Here is a 19365-nt window from a genome sequence, read left to right as displayed (position 1 = left end):
ACAATATCAACATATTATCTTCATCTTCATGTTTAATCACCATAACAAGTTCACCAACAATAATATACACCTTACCTATGAACCTCCACACTTCGTTGCTGCCAAGCTACACTGCCCATCGTCGCCTTCATTTGCTTCGTCGGAAATCAGCCACGCTGCCACTGCCCGTCGGTACCTCGCCGGAATTTGAAATATCGGGATGTCACAAACACGATCCTTCGTGCAAGCTCCTCTCGCCTTGAGGAGTGCTCAGCAAAGTGGGAAGTGGGTTAGCTTGGGTGTTGGGCTCGCAGTCGCCTATTACGCGCAGCTAGGTTGCTACCCCCATTGTTGTTAGACTACTCGTTGATAATGTTTGCTAACTCTTGGGTCAACAATTGGATGACATACCTAGCAAAGTAGGGGTTTGGGTAAATTATTGCCGCTAGGGCATCCTCTTTGACACCTAAATGTGTCGGTTGGACCTCTTCTAACCTCCAATCAAGAAATCAACCCAGGGAACATAACCACCCCTTCCCTACAAGCTGAGGCATTCTTGCAAGTCTAGTTAGCATACACTTCCTGATTCAACCATTTTGGTATACTTCATGTGGCGAATCAGTGCTGCTAGAGAGAACAAGGAACGAAAGAAAAAGAAGGAAGAAAGAAAACTGCTTCATTCAACTAACTCAAGAAGGGAAGGAGTTCAACATATATACAAAGCCTGAACTTGGAAGAAAAAAAAGATGGAAATCTAATGTTGGAAGCTAACTAACTGCAACAGAAAAATAACAAAGGAAGAAGCTTGAGATGCTGCCAGGTGTCAACCATCCGCTTCTCCTAATAGCCCCTCACAAGCTGGATTGTATAGATTGAACAATCCAAGCTTGGAAACATAGATGTGGAAGGAATTTGGGCAGTGAGTTTGAAATATATATATGCGCAGCACACAGTGATGTTGAAACTGACGTTGTAACACAAACGATTTGTAACGCAGTTTGGGCAAACAACCCTAATCTGCGAGGCACTTCTCAATTTGAGAATTTGCCTAAATCCACTAAAAGTTTAATATTTAAAGTACACTGTTTGTAACCTGAGATTACACAATAGAATAATCTTTCCTACCAAACTATTGAAACCTAAACACATGTACTACTTTCTAGGGGAATTTAGTATCCTATCTTCAAAGACTCTCATACCTCACAAGATCAATGTTGAATGCCTGATCTTTGCGATAAAGGACAACCCCTATTTATAGTAGCTACTTCTAACAGATTTGTGAATAATAATGCTATTCCTAATCAAACTAGAACTAGAAGATCTTCAATAACAATTCCTCTTAGAACTAGTATTCTTCAATATCTATTCCTTTTAGAACAGTATTCCTTCATAGAACTGGAATCCTTTTTGCACATAACTTTGACAAGGTCTTTGAGTCAACAATCTCCCCCTTTATCAAATTTTTGGCAAAATCCTTGATTCCATAAAAAGCTTGGCATTTGACTCATTTCCCCTTTAACCGATTCCATGTATCTCTGTTATTAGTGAGTGCTATCTTTGAGTATGATTTGTTTTTTTAAAAAAATTCCCAATTAAATCAGCCTATCACAGCTAATTTCTCCTCTGAATTATTCTTCCTCTGTTATTACCGCCAACGCCTTTGATTTCATCACTTCTCCTCAATCGCGACATCCCGAAGGGAGATTGCACATCGGAGGAGCGCGACGCCAAAGCTGAGACATTCTGTCGAGAATTCTTTTAATTGGAGATGTATTCTGGCCATGCAAACATGAATCCACTAAGATTCCATCAATCGGTCTCTTCTGCCTTACGATCGCATCTAGATTTCCTGACCGGAATTTCGAACATACTAACTCTGCGCCATCATTAATTTCTGGAAATAGCACAAAATCCGGTGAAAGCTCTTCCAAATGATCTCTAAAATATCCGATCTGATCTTCATGGGATAACCTAGACGAAACTGGAATTTCTCCAATTTCCGGTGACATAATCATCGCCGGAAAACGCTCCGTTGCCACCGCTAGACCACCCTCGCCCTCCAGGGCTGTCTCGCACAAACAGGCTGGAGGTGGTTCGCGTTCATCTTGAATATTTTGGTAGGGTTCCTATGAAATCAGAACAGGGCTCATAATGATCGTTGCAGAGCCATCATCCATTTCTTCATCTGGTTCTGTTTTGTGATTCTACATAACAGTAGTCCGAGGTGTTGGAACAGTTGTTTCAACAACTCTGGGACTTTCGTCATCATTAGTGGTTATTCTTGAAATTGTGTCATTAATAACTACATTCATGGATTCCATTGTACTGTCTACACTAAAAGTCTTACTGTTTGATGAATAACCTGAATAGTCTAGGAATATTTCTTGGTCCCCTTTGATGTCATGAGAATTTGTGTCCCATATGTTGGTGCCGTGATTGTTTTTGCTTGTTGGTTGTATGTAAACCAGATAGGTCACCATCCCATGTATAGCATTTGTTTGCGGACCTTTTTCCTATCATGATACACTTGTGATTCTTATTAAACATAGTGCAATTGTCTTTAGAGAATTCTACTTTGAGTTCATCTTCACAAAGCTGACTTATGCTGATTAGATTTGTTTTTAGACTTTGTACTAGGAGGACTTTTGGCAACCTAGGCAGCCCATGGACATTCAAGATGCCGCTTGCAATGATCTGGCCTTTTTCTCCATCTCCAAATGTAATATGTCCTTCATTCTTATACTGAATGTTTTTCAAATTTTCTGGATTTCCAGTCATATGCCTTGAACACCCGCTGTCAAAATACCATACGTTTTGTTCTTTGCTAGTTTTTGAGGTGTAGGCAACATTCTGATCTTTTCTAACCCAGATTTTCTTGCTTTGTACTGACCAATCTCTGTTGATTTGTCTGTAATACAGATCATTTTGTCTTTTGAAGCAGTATGCTTTTATGTGCCCCAGTCTGTGACAATAATAGCATCTGATCCTTCTTCGGTGTTGGAAGTGATGTTGCGACACTTCAGGAATTTCAGAAGAATGACTTTCAATGGATGCTGGATTTGGAGATCTAGGCCTCTCATTTAGTGCCTTGATCTCTTGTAACAGTTTGGCCTCTCTGCCTTTCGATTCCATTAATTCATTCTGAGTATCTTTAAGGCGTTTTTCATTACTCTATTTTCATCTTTTAGAAACTGATTTTCATGTATGAGTTCAAGATTTACTTTGATGATTTGTTCCCATTTAGCATGCAGCTGTGTATATGACTCTAGCGGTTCTTGTATATCACTTTCGTTTCCGTTGTCATTCTCATGATTTGTGGCGAATGCTACGAAATTAGTGTCGGTATCTTCTTCACTGTCTGGGTCATCGCTTAGTGTTGTCACATATGTTTTGTTCTTCCTTTTAAAGTATGTTGGACATTCTGACTGGATATGTCCAAGCCCTTTGCACTCATACCACTGTATCACTTCTGTGTTAGATAGTCCTTCTCTTGGATACTCCATTAGGATCCTGCTAGTAACTTAAGCAGTTTGGCTCTAATACCAATTGAAATATATATAAGCGCAACACACAGTAATGTTGAAACTGACGTTGTAACACAAACAATTTGTAACGCAGTTCGGACAAATAACCCTAATCTGCGAGGCACTTCTCAATTTGAGAATTTGCCTAAATCCACTAAAAGCTTAATATTTAAAGTACACTGTTTGGAACTTGAGATTACACAATAGAATGATCTTTCCTACCAAACTATTGAAACCTAAACACATGTACTACTTTCTAGAGGAATTTAGTATCCTATTCTCAAAGACTCTCATACCTCATAAGATCAATGTTGAATGCCTGATCTCTGTGATAAAGGACAACCCCTATTTATAGTAGCTACTTCTAACAGATTTGTGAATAATAATGCTATTCCTAATCAAACTAGAACTAGAATATCTTCAATAACAATTTCTCTTAGAACTAGTATTCTTCAATATCTATTCCTTTTAGGACAGTATTCCTTCATAAAACTGGAATCCTTTTTGCGCATAACTTTGACAAGGTCTTTGAGTTAACAGTGTTTTTGTGAAAACATCTGCTAACTGATTTGTAGAAGTTACATGAAAAAGCTTAATGATCCCTTTTTGTAATTTCTCACGAACCAGGTGGCAGTCAAGCTCAATATATTTGGTGCGCTCATGGAAAACGGAATTCTTAACAATGGCTATGGCTAACTTGCTGTCAGAGTAGAGGGCTGCTGGAGCATCATAATGAAAACTAAAACTCAGCAAGCAAGTAAAACAGCCATTGTACTTCACAGGTGGTAGCTGCTAAGGCCCTGTACTCAACTTCTGAGGAGGACTTTGAGATTGTCACCTGCTTCTTAGACTTCCATGAGATCAAGGCTCCTCCTAGGAAAATGCAGAAACTAGTAATGGATCTTCTAGTGTCCATACATGCTCCCCAATCTGAGTTAAAGAAATCCTTTAATTGCAGGTCATGGCTGGAAAGAAAAGGCCCTGACCAGGGGCAGCTTTTATATATCTCAAGACCCTGTGAGCTGCTTGAAGGTGTAGATCAGTAGGTGTATCCAAGAACTGAGAGAATTGTTGTGTAGCAAAGCTTATATCAGGCCTCGTGATGGTTAGATATAAAATCTTGCCTACCAACCTTTTGTACTGAGTGTTATCATCAAGTAGATTTCCTCCATCTTTGCTTAGCTTGTGTGATGGAGTGGTAGGACTGTGGACTGGTTTGGCATCTATAAAACCTGCATCTTTTAATAGTTCAAGAGCATATATTCTTTGAGAAATTGCAACCCCTTTCCTTTGTTTGGCCACTTCCAATCCTGGGAAGTATTTCATCGGCCGTAGATCTTTAATCTGGTATTTCAAGGGCCCTAGATCTTTAATTTGAAAGTTGGCATTAAGTTGTTGTACCAACTTTAAATCAGCATTGCCTACAATTATGTCATCTACATATACTAACAGAGCCACAAAGGAGCTCCCTTCACCCTTCACAAATAGGGAGTTGTCAGGTAGAGACTGTTTGAAGCCAAGCTTTGCAAAGCCATATTCAGTTTGGTGTTCCATTGCCTGCTAGCCTGCTTTAGCCCATAAAAGGATTTGTTCAGTTTGCACACTTGACCATTCTGCCTTCCTTCAAAACCAAGTGACAGCTGTAGACCTCTTCATCTAAATCTCCATGGAGGAAAGCATTATTGACATTCATTTGGTGGAGATGCCAATCCTTGGTTGCTGCTATATCCAAGAAGGTTCTAATGGTAGTCATTTTAGCCACAGGACTAAAGGTGTCAAGGTAATCAATCCCAAGTATTTGTGTGTATCCCTTAGCCACCAGTCTGGCTTTATATCTTTCAACACTGCCATCTGGTTTATGTTTAACCTTATATACCCATTTGCAGCCTATGGGCTTCTTTGAAGGTGGCAACTCCATCAGCTGCCAAGTGTTGTTTTCTAGGGTAGCTATCTCCTCCTCCATGGCTTTTCTCCAACAATCATGTTGAACTGCCTCCTTATAGTTCTTAGGTTCAATGTGGCAGGTGATGACGTGATGTTCATAACAAAGGACTGAAAGGAGGGTGAAAGTTATAGCTTAAAACCTTAAGCATGTTATGAGGAGATATTTTTACTGTAGAGTTGTGACAAATATAGTCCTTCAAGTAGGAAGGAGTTTACTTTTGTTTGGTTGATTACCTAATATCTGGCTGCTGAGCCTGTGCAGGTGTGGGACTGTGTGACTCATTGGGTGGTTCTTCAGGTGCTGCATCAAGATAATTTTTACCGCTTCAACTTGCATAAAAGACTAAGTAGAGTAACTAGTTACCACCCCAATAGCTAATCCTATATGTCCCGCCCTAACTTTTTGTGGGATCCAACTTAACTTAAACCATGCAATCTTTTAAAACCCTGTATAACCCAAGTATCATGTAGCTCAGACCCATAGCTCATTTAAAAGTTTATTGGCATAGTTTGTGGTCAATTGAGTTGGTAATTTTGTACCCTTTGTGGACTATGTTACGATAACATTGACACATGTACCATATTATTATTATTGTTCATTTTATTTTCTTTTCGAGTTCTTTCTTGATATGTTAATGTACCATATTATTATTATTGTTCATTTTATTTTCTTTTCAAGTTCTTTCTGTTATGCTATGTGTATAGTACATATCAAGTCCCCAACATTCATATCCATTACCACGCTCAAGCAAGGGGAAACGACCCATCCACTTTTGCGACTCATTAGACGATTGTTGATAAGCACTGGAGAAAGGAAAACTCTGCCTGCTCCTAGAAGTGTACCTTAAATAGACATCTAGGCTCTGGGAAAAGGTTGATGAACTATTGTTTGGATTTTGGAATATAACTTTGGTTTTTGGTGACTATGTAATAGACTTATGAAATACTTTCTCTGGTTTATGTTTGCTATCTAGTATGTTTTTCACTATTTGAAATAAGTTATAGTATGTATTTGATGATTAATTACTTCACTTTTCAATTAATATATACATATTTAAATTTCACTAGTTTCATCTGCTGTAATTATTAGATATAAAATAGCTAGTATTCTACTATTCATGTTAATGAAATAAGTAAACAAGTATGGAAGCTAAGTGAAAAAAGAATCTACATACCTCCTGCATAGTTTATTTTTGGATTCATAGGTGGTACAATAGATGGAACTAGATAAAGAATTCGTTTACCAGTTTACTCTTCTGCAACAAAATGGTGTTGAATTTCTGTAAAATGAACAAGCTTTAGTGAATATGTTAAAATAGTGTATTAGAAAAACAGAGTAATGAGACTTACGGAATAAAACTTACAATTATTAAAATGAAATGAAGTATATATATATATATATATATATATATATATATATATATATATATATATATATAATCAATGTTGAAAAAATCGCTAGGCGCCCTCTAGGCGGGCGCCTAGGCCGCTTAGGAGGCCGGACGCCTAGCGCCTAGGCACGATTTTTGCAACAGTGTATATAATGAAGGAAGACACTAAAACATTATGTTGGTCTAAAAATTTGGTGCAACCTTTCTCTAAATTAGGGATCGCAATGTAATGGGGATAGGAATACCCCTTCCCGTCCCACCCCAAAAATTAGATATATATATATATATATATATATATATATATATATATATATATATATGTGTGTGTGTGTGTGTGTGTGTGTGTGTGTGTGTGTGTGTGTGTTTAAATGAGAACGATGCGCCTACAAGAGAACACATCTATCCACGTGTTCAGATCTAACAGATGAGAGACACTAATTTTTATTTAAAAAAAAAACGGTGACATTTTTGTAAATAACTGAACATCAAAGTGCAAGTAAAATGTATTACAAGTGTAAGTAGCAGTTTCATATAATACACCTAAGTGCAAGTAAAATGTATTATAAGTATAAAATATATTACAAGTGCAAATAAAATTTTTAAGCACCAATACTGAGTGCACCTAACTTTATAATTAGTTGCACCTAAGCTCACGAATGTTAACAAGGTAAATTATTTGCACTTGTAAGTGATTTTACTTGCACTTTTTACTTGCAAAAATGCACCAACTACTTACACTTATAACGCATTTACTTGTACCAAAGTCTTTTTTTAAAATTACATCTGATTCGTTGATCTGGACATGTGGACAACTGTAAATGTTTATTGCCGTATTGGTGTATACATACTGTCAAACCATTTAAAAATTATATCATATAATTGTCTATTGGTGGATTGACTGGATTCATATAATTGTTGTTAGTGTATGTTAGTGATACTGTCATTATTGTTCATTGTGTGTATTACTATTGATTTGAAAATGAATCATATAATTGTTTGTTGGTGGATTGAATGGATTCAATCATTCATATAATTGTTGGTAAAATATACAAATTCATTAAAAACAAAATAAAGGATATAGCATTCAAAAAAAAAAAATAATAAAGGATATAAAATGAATTAGCAAATAAAAACCAGTTAACCGCAAGAGAGAGAGGGAGAGAGAGAGATACCTTGTTGAATGTTAAGACATGTATGTAGAGCAGAAGCTAGGTCAGTATGATCTGCTAAGTCTGCAGGTTGAAGATGGAGGCCGGGAAAGTGGATTGTGATATTTTTTTAAGGCCTGTATAGTAGAACACGGGGTTCAGTACAATTCACAAGAACCCATCCAGGTGCGGGGCTTCTTTGTTTTGCCAGATCTGATCTGCATCTAACAAATGAATCTTTATTCTCAGAGAATAAGAAGTTTGTTTGCTGCCAAAATCATAGAATTACAAGGCCAGTAAATTATCCATCCAGGCGCCGGGCTTCTTTATTTTGCCAGATCTGCTCTGCTCTTCTTCTGTTCATACATGCTTCTTCTCCCAAGTGATATTTTGAAAGATGGGAATTGGGAAGACTTTGCTAGGTTCTAAATTTGGGAGAAAAAGGATGTAGATTTGTGCTGGGAACAGTTGTATAGCCTTTTACGAGCCAAGTGGCGCGTGCACGCACCTGGCCAAATATTGGTCATTGCTACAATGCTACGGCCTAGGTGAAGTGTAAAGATAACGGTCATGCTTGGATATCAGCAGTTAGCGGAGCGGATTATATTAACGGTTTGTAAAAAAATATTTAGTAAAATTAACTGTTTAGATTAACAGTTAACATGTAAAATGACCTATAATAATAACAACAACAACAACAATAATAATAATAATAATAGTAAAAAAATATATATATATCTTCTTTTTCCACCGTCCCATATCGGTGAAAAAAGTGGGAGTGCAGCCTTGAAGCTCCTATTTAAGGAGCCTCAAGGCAACACTTTGAACAAATAGTTGCCCATCTGGGTGGGCAACATTGACTCCTCATTAAGTTAAATTTTTTTTTTAATATATAAACACGGGCGTTTTGGGAAAAATTAAATTTTTTTCAAAATGCCATCTGCAAACGCTGCAAAGTGCAGCGGTTTAGAGCAAATCACTGTTTAACCAAATAACTTTTTTGACGGTTTGACACGGTCAAACTGTCAAAAATAGCAGATCCGTCAAAAAAAATAGCGGATCTGCCGTTAACTAAACATGGCCAACGTCAATGCTGACTTGGTCCGGAATGCAACCAATACGGGACCTGGTGCACGAAATATTAGATTACCTTATAAAATATTAGATTGTTGAGAATGTTAGATAAATAATAATAATAATAATAATAAAAATGTGGGATCACAAATCCCACATCAAAAGTTTAGAAGAAAAGGGGCAAGATCCCTTCCGTTTTACTCTTGCCTATCTCACATCGGATGGGCAAGAATAGAGCTCAGGCTTCTGAGTCAATATTAAATCTTTTTAACGCCAACTCCAAACGCGGCTATTTGCAGTATTTGGGGTTTCAGCGGTTTGGAGCCAAACCGCTGCTCCAAATCACTGATAACCAAACACTAGAATCAGCGTTTTGACTTGGTCAAAACATTGATTTTAGTCAAATTCACCAAATTACTAACCAAACATGCCCAATACTTTTCAATAAGGTTAAAGTTTGCCTAGCTGTGAACTAATTTGTAGCACCCCATGATGTTATATGAGCTTCAATTTTTACTTTTACATTTTTAATAAAAAATAAGTATTTATTATTGTACTATTCAATTGACTTATATACCTAACAATAAATACAATAAATTAAAGGTTATCCATTATCCTTCTTTGAGAATGATTGGGAGTTCAAATCCCTTCTCGTATGGAATAATTAATCCGATCAATACTTTTTTCTTTAATTGGATTGGATTGATGTGAACATAGATTAGTTTGGGTATGATACGAGCTTAAACGTGTTTCCTACAATTAGAGCATGTCCATGACACCTCGTGATGTGATAACAAATAAATACAAAAGACCTCAAATTAAATAAATATAATATCTTTATAAGTCTATTAATATTAATATCTAAGAAAACAACCCAGCAGCCAAGCATCTTGTGTTCAGATGACACCTCTGTGGCTTCCCTTTGAGGAAATATCACAGGATAGAATTCTGGTGGTGGTGTATTGACTCTTGCATTTACAATAATTAGAGAAAGTATAAAACAGATACTTCATTATAATAGAGTCAATAGTATTAAAAAAAAACAAAAAAAAAAAAAAAGGAAAGAAAACAACCCAACATTGCAAACAAGATGAATACTAGTAATAAGAAAAGCAATCAAACCTTCCTCCTCTTTCTATTCTTTTCCATTTTCCCTTTTCTTTCTTGTTTAGATTTTTTTTATTATTATTATTTCATTCATAAGTTTATTTAAACATTGCAGTAGTACCCTACAAATTTGATCAATTAGGCCAAAATTAATATACAGTTACTCTACCATATATAAACATGCATATTGCATTGAGCCTAGTAAATAAGAATCATTATATCGTAGACCACGGAGCATAATCGATTATGCACCGCGCATCAAAACGGCGCCGTTTCTTTAAGTAAAGAAACAGCGCGCTGTTAGTGTTAACGGAGTGAGACTACAGTGTATCTAAACCGACACTGCCTCACATATTATTTTTATATTATCAAATGAAACTGCAGTTATATCAAAATAATACTGCAGTTGTGGTGAAATGAAACTGCAGTATATATAAAATGAAACTGAATAACATTTCACATATTTGAATGTATATTGTACAATGAAGCTGTAATTATATCGAAATGATCATGTATTTGTGTTTTTAATGAAACTATAGTGTATATAAAATAAAATTAAATAATATTTTCACATATTTGAGTGTATAAATATTGAATGAAACTTTAGTTATATCAAAATGAAACTATAGTTGTGTTGAACTGAAACTGCAGTGTATACAAAATGAAACTGAAGAACAGAGTTATTTTTTACGGAACGGCGTGAAACGGATTCCGTTTCCTTTCATTAAATAAAACGACGTCATTTTGATGCACGGTGTATAATCGATTATGCATCACGGTGCACGATATGATTTGCGAGTAAATAACTAAAACAGAGAGAAATGGAATTTACCATTAGAAGGCTTCTTAACACATCTCAGAGAAAACTTGGTGGGCACCAATTGTATGTTTGAAAATATCCATACTTAAAGAATGACCCAATAGGTGCTCAAAGGCAATTTATATCCTACACCACGGCGCGCGTTGCACTATGCGTCCAGATGCAAAACGACGTCGTTTTAATTTTTTTTTTTTGAAATTTCCCGCCCTAGTGAATGGCAGTAGTTTTTTCTTTAAAAAAAAACCCGCTGTTCAAGAATGTACATAATGTTATACTAGAATACACATAATTGTATACATGAATGTACATAATTATATAACAAAATATACATACTCTTTTTAAAAGATAATACACATAATCTAACATAATACATAATAAACATAAACTTTTAACATAATACACATCAACTATTAACATAATACACACAAATTTTCTGATTCAGATGTACATAATTGTATAAAAAGAATGTACATAATTGTATAAAAAATGTACATAACTGTATGAACCAATACACATAACTGTATGAACAAATACACATAACTGTGTGAACAAATACACATAATCCCAGCAACTTCCTACCGCGCCTCCCAAAACGACCCAAAACGACGTCGTTTTGAGAGGCGCGCGGCGCACAGTGCTATGTGCGCCGTGGTGTAGGGTATAACGATTGGTGCTCAAAATAGATTTCTGACACCCATCATTTTCCTAAGAACTGTGTAAATTTTGAAGCCGGTGGCTTTATCAATGAAATTCATCTAGAGTTCTAGAAAAAAAAAAAAAAATTGATGAGGTTCATGGGTTCATTAATTTCTTGGACAATTTGTTTTTAAACTTTTTAAATAGATATAAAAAAGTGTCAGCCCTCCGGCCTGCCAACCCACGTGGGGCAGGCTAGGATTGCATGAACTCTCGCCCGTAGACTTAGCGGGTCGGTCCACGAAAGTCCGTCAGAAATTAGACCCGCGGTGGGATCGGTCGACTCGCTTTGACAATACTACTTACTACATCAAAATCGGACCGTTATGTTGTGCATTCGTATGCACCATGCATGGTGCATACGGATGCAAAAACGACGTCGTTTTATTAAAATCGCGCGTCCCACTTAAAAAAAAAAATTATGTTTCGATTTCCCTCAACAGCATTATGTTGTTCATTCATTCTGGATTTTTAGTTCATTGATCTTGGATTTTTAGTTTATTGATGCTGGATATTTAGACGTAAATCGAAACTGATTCTTTTTTTTTTTCATTCATGCTGGATATTTAGTTCATTCATTATGGATTTTTAGTTCATTCATTCTGTATTTTTAGTTCATAAATTCTGAATTTTTAGTTCATTGATTCTGGATTTTTAGTTCATTGATTCTGGATATATAGTTCAAATTATGCACAATATAATGCTGTTGCTGGGAATCGAAATTGATTTTTTTTTTTAAAGTGGGACGCGCGTTTTTAATAAAACGACGTCATTATTGCATCCGTGCACCATGCATGGTGCATACGGATGCACAACATAATTTGCCATCAAACAATTGTTATATCGTGCACCAGGGCGCACAATGCATTGTGCGCCTAAAAATCCTATATTCCGTATGTACATAATTGTATAATAGAATAGAGTTTATTCCCAAAATGATCCCTCGACTATTGCTCATTCTCAATTATACATTTTGACTTTCAATTACACCTAATGTGATCCCTTGACTTTTAAAAACTCATCTAAAATGGTCCTCTGTTAGGTTTTGGGTTAACTCAACGTTAATTTTGAGGGTAGTTTGGTCAGTTTATATTCGGCGCGTTCGTTAGTCGAGTCTGTACTTGAAAGTCTCTCCGTAATTCCTCCCTTTTTGTCTTTTCTTCTTTGGCTTCCATGTGAATTAAAGATGAGTCTTTGAAGTGGGATTTCGTTGCGTTTCCGTTAGGTTTTTTGTCTTATCCTCCGCCGGGGATGGGGACGGGGACGGGGACAGTGTCGGGGTAGCGGGGACGGGGACAGGGAGTATACTCCCCGCCCCCGCCCCGCCCCGTTGCCATCCCTAGAATTGAGTTAAAATTGGTGTGATTGTTCACAATCAATAAAGAAAGAGATATTCTTAATAATTAGCCCACAAATATTTTTTTTTTACCAAATATACTAAATGAATATAATTTTGATTCTACTCAAGACAATTATATGTAAATAACATTCAAGAATAATATGATCATATCATACCACCAATTTAATTGGAATATTGCAGAATACATCAGCCCTGCCATTGGTGTTGAAAAGTTTGTAGATAATGAGCTCTAGGGTACGGTTACATTTTAGGGTTTTTGGATCAGAGATTAGTACTTCACCTGTTGGGGTTGGACATACAAATTATATCTTTGGACAAGGGGTCATGTTACAACATAGACAATATGATTGAGTAAAATAATACATACTATAAATTTATCAAAAATTTAAATAGATCAAAGAATACTATGTATCATCATAGTGGTGCCAATTGTCAAACCAACCATCACTTGTATACATATTATTCTCTATTTTTTGTGTGAATAAAATTACTGCTGTATAGTAACAAATCTCATTAAAATTTTTAAATAACACACATATTGATATAATTTTTTTTTAAATATCATTTAATAATTTGATTGTGAATTTAGACTAGTGACATACTTGACATGTCAAAGTGAGTTGATAAGCATGTAGTGGTGAATCGAGGAACATGTAATAGTAAGTTATTGGGCCTTCAATTGTGACTTTGGAATTGTAGTAGTAAATTGATGAACTTATTGTAGTAATGACTTAATGAATATATGTAATAATAACTTGATAGACCATAGTAGTAAGTTGTAAATATATAGTACTGACTCAATAAACATATAGTAGCGGCTTGATGAATGTGTGATAGTAAGATGATGAACCTGTAGTATTAACTTAATAAACCTATAGTAATGACATGATGGTTCTACAGTAGTAAGTGGATTAACTTATAGTTATGACTTTATAAACCTGTATACAGGTTCATAAACACACTCGGCGAATTATATACTGCAAGTTTATCAACTTATAACTACAATACTGCTGCATGTTAATCAACTTAGTACTAGAAAAAGCCTATTAAGCAACTACTGCATGTTATTCTGTTAAACAACTTAGTGGAACCAGTCTACCTTGCAAGGTAAACACGATTTCAAAACTGTCATAATTGTGAATATAGAGTTCAAATATTATACTATAATAATGAATTATTATTACTATAATAATAATAATAATTACAATTACAATAATAATAATAATACTAATAATATTAGCAGTAGAAAAAGAAAAAAAAAAAAGAAATGAAAACGGGATTCAGTTAATAATAATAATAATAGTAATAATAAGGTTAATTATCAGTAAAAAGGAAAATATAAAAGGAGAGTAATACTAATAGTTTATTAGGAGTAAAAGTAGGAAAAATAGAAAAGGAAAAGAAATTAAAATAAATGTACTATAATTTTGGATATAAATTATTAGCTTAAAAGGAAAATAGAAAAGGAGATTAATACTAATAATTTGTTAACAGTAAAATAGCATAGAAAAGGAAACCAAATTAACTAAAAAGGAAAATCCTACCAAAAATCAGTAATTAATAATAATTTAAATTTCTATAATTTCTATAAAATCAATACGGAACTAATTATATGGAGAGGATAAATAATTATTGGGTAAGTAATTATTTAGATAAATGCTGACATATTTTCTTTTATGGAATTTTTTTTTTTTTCATTATCTAGCCAGCATAATTTGAGTGAAATAAAAATAGTAATTATATGGAAAGGATTGTCACTAATTATGGAGAGGATTGCCCGCCAGAACAATATGAGTCAAATAAAAATTAGAGCGTAATCAATAGGTAAATAATGGCATATTAATTGGATTGCATAATATATAATATATAATAATATATATATATATATTAAGATTAAGATTAAGATTAAGATTTAAATTAAATATTGGTATGATTGAGTTAAAATTGGTGTGATCGTTCGCAATGAATTAACTTAATAATTAGGCGACAAATATATATTTTTTCCAAATATGTTAAACGAATATAGTTTTTGAGTGTACTCGAGAAAATTATATATAAGTAACATTCTAAGAAGAATATGATCACACCACCAAAAAAACAAAACAATGGCTTTCCTCTTGCCAACAACCTTAGCCATTATTGCTCTTGTTTTTTCATTTGCTCATGCTTTTGATCCAAGCCCTCTTCAAGACTTCTGTGTTGCGGCAAATGATCCCAAAGCTACTGGTAAATATTCTTTCATTTCCACTTTTTATTGCTTTATTTTCATAATTTCGGTGCTAATAAAAATTATAACTTCCAACTTGCAGTCAAAATCTTAATGTTATTAGTTAGAAATTAGTTTTGATTATCAACAAATGTGGTGGAAAAATTTAATCAATTATGTTATCATTATGTCCCCTTAATTTTCGATCATCATCTGTGACAAAAGGTGGTTGGAACTTTGGATTATGGGTAGTCGGAAAATTTTCAAAATAATGATTTGTTTTTTTTTTTTTTTTTTTTTTTATTATTATTTCCCGGCACGAAAATCCGTCAAAAAACATATGCTTAGCTTTTTATTATTCTTTGGTAATTTAACCTTGCAGTGGTTTATGAATGCAGTTTTTGTGAATGGAAGGGTTTGCAAAGATCCAAAACTGGTGACAGAAGATGACTTCTCCACATCCGGTTTAAATGTCAGTGGAAATCCGGCAGGCGGCGGCGTATCCCTCAACACCGTCGGCGCTGACAGAATCGCCGGACTAAACACACTTGGCATATCGATGGCTCGTGTGGATTACGAATCTGGGGCATTGGCCGCGCCCCATTCACACCCTCGAGGAACTGAGTTGCACTTGGTTTTGGAGGGCACGCTTGAAATTGGCTTCATCACGGCGGATCCGAGTAATCCGACGAAGAATCGTCTCTACGCCAAAACATTGAACGCCGGAGATGTTTTCGTGATTCCCCCAGGTTTACTTCACTACCAAGCAAATGTGGGGAAAGGTAAGGCAACTAGTTTTAACAGTTTAAACAGCCAAAATCCCGGCACCCTCCTCGTTCCCTCTCAACTTTTTGGATCTGTTCCGACTATATCCGATGATATCCTCTCCAAAGCTTTTAGAGTGGATAAGGAAACCATTCAACTTATAAGGTCAAAGTTCGCCTAGGTGTGAACTAATTTGTAGCACCCCATGATGTAAACATGAGTTTCAGTTTTCTCTTTGACATTTTTAATAAAAAAAAATAAGTATTTATGACTGTACTATTACTTACATACATACCAAACAATATATACAAGAAATTAAAAGCAATGCACTATCCTCCCTTGAGAGAGATTGAGAGTTCAAACAATCCAACTCACTCTCGTATGGAATAATTAATCTGACTAGTATTTTATTCCTTAATTGGGTTGGATTGGTGTGAACAGAGATTAGTTTTGATATCATACGAGCTTAAACGTGCTTCCTACAATTAGGACATGTTTATGACATCTCGTGGTTTGATAAAAATAAATAAATACAAAAAGGCCTCAAATTTATTAAATATTATTTCATTTGTCTTATTTTATGTGTCTGGTTCAGTTAACGAGGTCTGAATGAATTTATTTTTAAATCAATTTTAATAATATTAAGTTTAGAATTAGTATACAAAATTTATATATTTAGAAACTACACTAAAAGTACTATTAAACACAAACAAAATCAAATTTAAAAATGAGTATGTAAAAATGTTAAAGAAAATAAACAAAGAATAAGAGTTGGTTTGACCAATGAATAGTAATAAGTATGAGAGATAAAATGAGACAGAGAGAGTATGTGTTTATAAATCAATTAAAATCTTTCTTGAATAAGCTATAATGTTAGTTCAGGTGCGGTTGCGCCTTAACGTGTGGTCAATGCGGCTGCACCAATAGTGTTAGGAAACGCACAAAAAAATGTACAAATATCGAAAAAATGCACCTTTAGGTACGCACAATAAAAAATACACCATTAAGTATACACAAACGCAACACACACTGTTCGAAAATGCACAATTATGTGTGAGGAGGGAGGTATGGTTCATTTTTTGGTGTGTTGTGCGTTTTGTGGTGTATTTGTGCTTTTTATTATTGTACATTTTCCTAACACTATTGGCACATTTTTAAGCGGCCGCACCCACTGCATATTATGGCGCGACCACATTTGATATATTGCAACCTAGTCATTTAAAAATACATAATATCAATGATTGTATGTACACATTATTGAAATCTCTCTGTAGACGACACTGATAGTATAACACAATCTTGTCCATCATTGTCTAGAGCTAACACCTTCAGTCTATCAGGATGAGTGACTCGAGTGAAAATATATAATGATATCATTTTATATTTTAAGTCAATTAGTAATATCAGATTCATTTTAAACCAATTATTGTTTTTTATTTTTAGTCAATTAGAATATCATATGCAATGATATTTTTACCTAATTTCTGTTTTATTTTTAATACCTAATTTCTGTTTTATTTTTAATTAATGATGTATAATATTATTATTATTGAAATTTTTTGTTTCTTTTTAATTTACCTTTACTATTGTTCAAAATATGCATTTACTATTTATGATGTAGAATATTATTATTCAAATATTTCCGTCCAATTTTAGTTTCTGTTCCATTTTTAATTAAAATGGAATGATCTAACCATTTATTTTTTCATATTAGTCAATTATGGATCATTTTTTATTTGTAGTCAACTATTAATATTCATTTCCTTTTATATATTTTCTCAATATACTGAAACACAAAGAACTGAGGCTTGAACTCATAATTTTCCAAATGGAAGTCCAACCCGGGTACCATTAGACCACATAGTCCTGGTAATTTACCTTTACTTAATGATGTAGAATATTATTATTGAAATATTTTCATTCTATTTTTAATTTTTGTTCCATTGTTTAAAATTGTGAAAGATTTATGACATAATTGTGATTTGATGTTTTACACTGTATAATATTAATGTGAAAAATTAAAATGCAATGATCTAATCATTTCCTTTTCCATTTTAAACAATTATGAATCATTTTTTATTTTTAGTCAATTATTAATATTCATTTCATTTTTTAATTAATAATTTCAATTTCTTTTTTCATTTTTAATTTTAAAATTTATGCTATTAAAAATTTTATGGTGATAAGTAATTTCTATTCTTACAAAAAATGCACTCATTATTTTATGGTGTAATTCAACTATGCTACTTTGATTAAAGAATATTTAATTACCATAATTAAATTTATCATTGTTTAGTGTTATCCAAATAATATTTTTCATAATTAATTAGTATATATTCTGTTACATTATGCAATATTTTGACCGTGAGGTACCATAATAATATTACCATAATTAATTATTCTATATTCTGTTACATTCTGTAATATTTTGATCGTGAGGTATTAGCATAATTAATTATTCAGTGTTCTGCTAATAAGCACCTTGTGCTCAGATGATATCTTTGTGGCTTTCGTTGAAGGAATGTCACAGGATAGAACTCCGGTGGTGGGATATTGACTCTTACGGTTATAGTAGTTAAAAAAAGTATAAAACAGATAATACCTTGTAATAGAGCCAATAGTATTAAAAAAAAAAAAAAAAAGACACTGCAAACAAGCTAAGATGAATACTATTAATAAGAAAAGCAATCAAACCTTCCTCTTTCTATTCTTTTCCATTTTCCCTTTTCTTTCTTGTTTAGATTTTTTTAAAAAAAATTCATTCATAAGTTTATTTAAATATTGCAGTAGTACCCTACAAATTTGATCAATTACGCCAAATTAATATACAGTTAGTCCACCATATATAAACATGCATATTGCATTGAGCCTAGTAAATAAGAATCATTATATCGTAGACCACGGAGCATAATCGATTATGCACCGCGCATCAAAACGGCGCCCGCATGAACTCTCGCCCGCCGCAGGCCTGGCAGGTCGGCCCACAAAAGTCCGCCAGAAATTAGACCTGCGGTGGGATCGGTCGGCCCGTTTTGACAATACTACCCACTACATCAAAATTATAAAAATATAAGCATAGTAGAACCACACCACTACATATTCGCATATATATCCATTAATTAACACAACTGTATAACAAATTCCGATCCTACAGTGTTCGCATATATTGTTCTACATACCTTAGTTGTTTTCCAGTCGCTTTTCCTTTCATTCACTGTCATTATAGCTTTGAATTAGGGATTTATATATAGCTTCAGTTTGGGATGTAGGGATGTTGTCGACGGTAGTCAAATTAGGGATTTAAGGTTTGGGTTTGGGGGATTTAGGGTTGCAATCACTTAGGAATTCGAA

The 19365-nt window shown here is 34.2% G+C and overlaps 2 protein-coding genes and 2 long non-coding RNA genes across 4 annotated transcripts; 1 reads left to right on the top strand and 3 right to left on the bottom strand.

Moving 5' to 3' along the window:
- Positions 1 to 4451: 4451 nt before the first annotated feature.
- Positions 4452 to 5057, bottom strand: LOC109176371 (uncharacterized mitochondrial protein AtMg00810-like). Its single transcript, XM_019325814.1, has one exon. It carries the CDS (start codon positions 5055 to 5057, stop codon positions 4452 to 4454), a length of 606 nt encoding a protein of 201 aa, XP_019181359.1.
- A 1379-nt stretch (positions 5058 to 6436) lies between these two features.
- Positions 6437 to 8285, bottom strand: LOC109176480. Its single transcript, XR_002053384.1, has 2 exons — positions 8011 to 8285; positions 6437 to 6727 (listed from the first exon to the last, which is right to left on the bottom strand). It is a non-coding gene; the product is annotated as an uncharacterized LOC109176480 (long non-coding RNA).
- Positions 8286 to 10128: 1843 nt separating this feature from the next.
- LOC109176482 lies at positions 10129 to 18819 on the bottom strand. The gene is made up of 3 exons (XR_002053386.1): positions 18808 to 18819; positions 17875 to 17880; positions 10129 to 10289 (listed from the first exon to the last, which is right to left on the bottom strand). It is a non-coding gene; the product is annotated as an uncharacterized LOC109176482 (long non-coding RNA).
- Positions 15103 to 16293, top strand: LOC109176478 (germin-like protein subfamily 1 member 7). Its single transcript, XM_019325922.1, has 2 exons — positions 15103 to 15269; positions 15648 to 16293. The coding sequence occupies exons 1-2, from the start codon at positions 15149 to 15151 to the stop codon at positions 16193 to 16195; spliced, it is 669 nt and encodes a 222-aa protein (XP_019181467.1). The 5' UTR covers positions 15103 to 15148; the 3' UTR covers positions 16196 to 16293.
- Positions 18820 to 19365: the final 546 nt, after the last annotated feature.

This window comes from Ipomoea nil, unplaced genomic scaffold (genome assembly GCF_001879475.1).
Source record: "Ipomoea nil cultivar Tokyo-kokei standard unplaced genomic scaffold, Asagao_1.1 scaffold0706, whole genome shotgun sequence".
NCBI classification, from domain to species: Eukaryota; Viridiplantae; Streptophyta; class Magnoliopsida; order Solanales; family Convolvulaceae; genus Ipomoea; species Ipomoea nil.
This window is presented reverse-complemented; position numbering and strand designations above follow the sequence as displayed.

Excerpts from the sequence above, each read along its gene's own strand:
- LOC109176371 (XM_019325814.1), bottom strand. The coding sequence starts at position 5,057 with ATGGAACACCAAACTGAATATGGCTTTGCAAAGCTTGGCTTCAAACAG.
- LOC109176478 (XM_019325922.1), top strand. The coding sequence starts at position 15,149 with ATGGCTTTCCTCTTGCCAACAACCTTAGCCATTATTGCTCTTGTTTTT. Across the intron at positions 15,270-15,647 it reads AAATGATCCCAAAGCTACTG|TTTTTGTGAATGGAAGGGTT; the intron begins GTAAATATTCTT and ends TTATGAATGCAG.